Source organism: Symphodus melops (assembly GCF_947650265.1).
Source record: "Symphodus melops genome assembly, chromosome: 19".
Taxonomy (NCBI): domain Eukaryota; kingdom Metazoa; phylum Chordata; class Actinopteri; order Labriformes; family Labridae; genus Symphodus; species Symphodus melops.
Genome location: NC_136709.1, coordinates 274,994 through 279,666, shown reverse-complemented (window position 1 = coordinate 279,666; position 4,673 = coordinate 274,994). Strand labels below are relative to the sequence as shown.

General features: G+C 50.4%; 1 protein-coding gene across 1 annotated transcript in view; it reads left to right on the top strand.

Moving 5' to 3' along the window:
- Positions 1-2,677, top strand: part of ehd4 (EH-domain containing 4) — a gene marked incomplete at its 3' end in the record, with an annotated part of 19,646 nt that extends 16,969 nt beyond the window's left edge. Inside the window, exon 5 of the mRNA XM_079369243.1 lies at positions 2,480-2,677. Coding sequence (XP_079225369.1) covers positions 2,480-2,677 — 198 coding nt within the window. The remainder of the gene's footprint in view (positions 1-2,479) is intronic.
- Between the last annotated feature and the right edge of the window lie 1,996 nt (positions 2,678-4,673).

Sequence of the window (4,673 nt, the reverse complement as noted above, 5' to 3'; positions counted from 1 at the left end):
ATTGTCAGAAGGAAATAAAGACAAAACAAGGAGGAAGGAAGGAGGACGTCAACAAAGAGACAAAGAGATAAACAGTGACAGACTGTCGGAGAGTTACTCAATCCCCTGATCAACGACACACACACACACCACACACACACACACACACACACACACACACACACACACACACACAGAAACAGTGATATGATGTTTTATATGAGAGACAAACTCCAGGGACTTCTGGAGCTGAGGGGATTTGTTGCTGAAGTCTTTGTGTCAGTAAACTCAGAGAGACTGTTGGGAAAACAGAAAGCCCGGAGCTCACGCTGACACACACACACACACACACACACACACACACACACACACACACACACACACACAGTTTAAACAACATAATGGACAGTCAGGCTCAGTTTTATTCTTTGTCTTTGCAGGGTCGTGCGGCACCGTCTCTCCGGTTAGCCACCTGATGCACTCAAGCTGTTTAAATAGTAAAATGAGTGTTTGTGTGGATACGCCCCGTGTACAAAGGCTGTATAGTCCTGCAGGCGGGTGGTCCGGGTTTGAATCCCCACTCTCTCTCTCCCTGGTTTACAACTCTATCCACCGTCCTTCCTCTAAAATAAATGCATACAAAACTCCAAAATAAACATTTCAAATTCAAACTTTGCTGTGCAGCTCCGCCGGCCCCTCGGTCCCTGCAGCTGTCTGAGCCTCTGACTGGTTTGGCTGGGCAGCTCCCAGTCTCAGCTCCACCTTTGCTGGAGAAACAAAGGCGGCTGAAAACAAAACAATAATATTGATTTGAGGAAAGATGTCAGCTGTGAGCGTGATGCTGACAGTGATGCTGCTCTGTTTGTTTGAGGCGAACAAAGCGGCGAGCGGCGGCGGCATCAGATGGCTGATTAGCATGGAAAACAAAAGCACACACTCTGCACTCGCTCTCTTTATTAACGTGCTGTTGTCTTGTTGTAATGACACCTAGAAACAAACAGGAGGACGCTTTCTCACACTGTGACAATGACAGACAGCCGCGCACACACACACTCCATTACACTGATACATAACGGGGTTTTATCTGACAGCGAGGAGCGTCTGACACTTTGGTCCACAGCGAGACATCGCCACATGACGGACGGGAAAGTTCATCTTCAGACTCTATGGAGGAGGATTGATGGAGATTAAAGGAGACAGTTCAACGACAGGTGTGTTATCATTTATTATTTTTATCCTAAAGCTATTATTCACATCATATTTTTATTTCACATTCTTTGTTTCTAAAACTACAAAATGTTTCAGTAGTCCTTTAAAAACCCAACGAAACCTGAACAGACGATCTGTGGTCGGATGTTTTCAGAGACCTCGACTGGCCAAATGGTTTTAGTGAACAAACTACGTGTAGGTGTGTGTGTGTGTGTGTGTGTGTGTGTGTGTGTGTGTCCTAAGACAAATGTAGCTGAAGTGTCTTGTGGTCGAGATGTTGTTGTGGCACCGCCGGGGTTTGTGGGTAAACATGCTGATGCTGTTGAAAGTTAAACATGCTGTTAAAGGCATTGAACGCATCACGGCTGCAGAGATGGTGCTGCATTCAATCACATTAAAAAACATGATCTTTGAGTTTCCTCCCTTTAATTAATTTTTCCAACGTGTCTGAACTGCAAAGAAAAACTAAAATCTTCCTTTAAAATCTAAACTGTCAAAACGTGGATTACTGTTTTAAATACCAACATAATACATGTTTTATTTGAGTGTATTTAAATGAATTTATTTACTCTAAACTCTTAAACTTCAGGGCACCCTCAGATACCCTGCAATACTCTCATTATAACAAGCACGCTCCTGCATGGACAAGGACTGCACACAGTGGTTATCTCTGTCCCCTCACCGTGAGGAGGTTGATGGTTTGAATCCCTGTCTGTCAGGAGCCTCTCTGTGTGCAGTCTGCATGTTTATTTTATCAGTAATTAATTCATACAAAATGATTATTCTCTGAAACAAATCTTATTTTTGGAAAGAAAATCTCCGTCTGTAAAAAAAATGTAGATTCAGCCGATATCTCATTTTTCATCCAAACTCCTGAAGCTCCCCTCCCTCCCACGCTGCCCCCCCCCCCCCCCCCCCCCCCTGTTTCTCACCCAGATGAGAAGCAGGACGGGAGGACAGTGGTGGCAGAACGACACGTTCCCTCGCTGAGCAATAAATCTCTCAGCTGTGTAACACGATCCCGGCGGTGTGATACCTGCACACACTGGAACACAGACCTGTTGTCTGAGCCGAAGATGAAAACAGGAATAATTGGAGCCGAGCAAACGGCTGTCAGTGTTTGTATCGGAGGCTGACAGAGCGCTGAATCACTAAGGGGTGGGAGAAAAGACAGAAACACAACATGAATACCTGCTTCTCACTTTACAGGAAACAACACATAACGACTACGAACCTCCAGGACGACTACCAACCTACGGGACGACTATGAACCAATGTGACAACCATGAAGCTACGGGACGACTACCAACCCACAGGACGACTACCAACCTACGGGACGACTGTGAACCAATGTGACAACCATGAAGCTACGGGACGACTACCAACCTACGGGACGACTATGAACCAATGTGACAACCATGAAGCTACGGGACGACTACCAACCTACGGGACGACTACCAACCTACGGGACGACTATGAACCAATGTGACAACCATGAAGCTACGGAACGACTACCAACCCACAGGACGACTACCAACCTACGGGACGACTACCAACCTACGGGACGACTATGAACCTACGGGACGACTACCAACCTACGGGACGACTACCAACCTACGGGACGACTACCAACCTACGGGACGACTACCAACCTACGGGACGACTACCAACCTACGGGACGACTATGAACCAATGTGACAACCATGAAGCTACGGGACGACTACCAACCCACAGGACGACTACCAACCTACGGGACGACTATGAACCAATGTGACAACCATGAAGCTACGGAACGACTACCAACCCACAGGACGACTACCAACCTACGGGACGACTACCAACCTACGGGACGACTACCAACCCACAGGACGACTACCAACCTACGGGACGACTACCAACCTACAGGACGACTACCAACCCACGGGATGACTACCAAGCCACGGGACGACTACCAACCCACGGGATGACTACCAACCCACAGGACGACTACCAACCCACAGGACGACTACCAACCTACGGGACGACTACCAACCCACGGGACGACTACCAACCTACAGGACCGCTATGAACCAATGTGACAACCATGAAGCTACGGGACGACTACCAACCCACAGGACGACTACCAACCTACGGGACGACTACCAACCTACAGGACGACTACCAACCCACGGGATGACTACCAACCCACGGGACGACTACCAACCCACGGGATGACTACCAATCCACAGGACGACTACCAACCCACAGGACGACTACCAACCTACGGGACGACTACCAACCTACAGGACGACTACCAACCCACGGGATGACTACCAACCCACGGGACGACTACCAACCCACGGGATGACTACCAACCTACGGGACGACTACCAACCCACGGGACGACTACCAACCCACGGGACGACTACCAACCTACGGGACGACTACCAACCTACAGGACGACTACCAACCCACGGGACGACTACCAACCTACGGGATGACTATGAACCAATGTGACAACCATGAAGCTACGGGACGACTACCAACCCACAGGACGACTACCAACCTACAGGACGACTACCAACCTACAGGACGACTACCAACCCACGGGATGACTACGAACCTCCAGGACGACTACCAACCTACAGGACGACTACCAACCCACGGGATGACTACCAACCCACGGGATGACTACCAACCCACGGGATGACTACCAACCCACGGGACGACTACCAACCCACGGGACGACTACCAACCTACGGGACGACTACCAACCTACAGGACGACTACCAACCCACAGGACGACTACCAACCTCCAGGACGACTACCAACCTACAGGACGACTACCAACCCACGGGATGACTACCAACCCACGGGATGACTACCCAAACCCACGGGACGACTACCAACCCACGGGATGACTACCAACCTACGGGACGACTACCAACCTACAGGACGACTACCAACCCACAGGATGACTACCAACCTCCAGGACGACTACCAACCTACAGGACGACTACCAACCCACAGGACGACTACCAACCTCCAGGACGACTACCAACCTACAGGACGACTACCAACCCACGGGATGACTACCAACCCACGGGATGACTACCAACCCCACGGGACGACTACCAACCCACGGGATGACTACCAACCTACGGGACGACTACCAACCTACAGGACGACTACCAACCCACGGGATGACTACCAACCCACGGGAACGACTACCAACCCACGGGACGACTACCAACCCACGGGACGACTACCAACCTACGGGACGACTATGAACCAATGTGACAACCATGAAGCTACGGGACGACTACCAACCCACGGGACGACTACCAACCCACGGGACGACTACCAACCTACGGGACGACTACCAACCCACAGGACGACTACCAACCCACAGGACGACTACCAACCTACGGGACGACTACCAACCCACGGGATGACTACCAACCCACAGGACGACTACCAACCCACAGGACGACTACCAACCCACA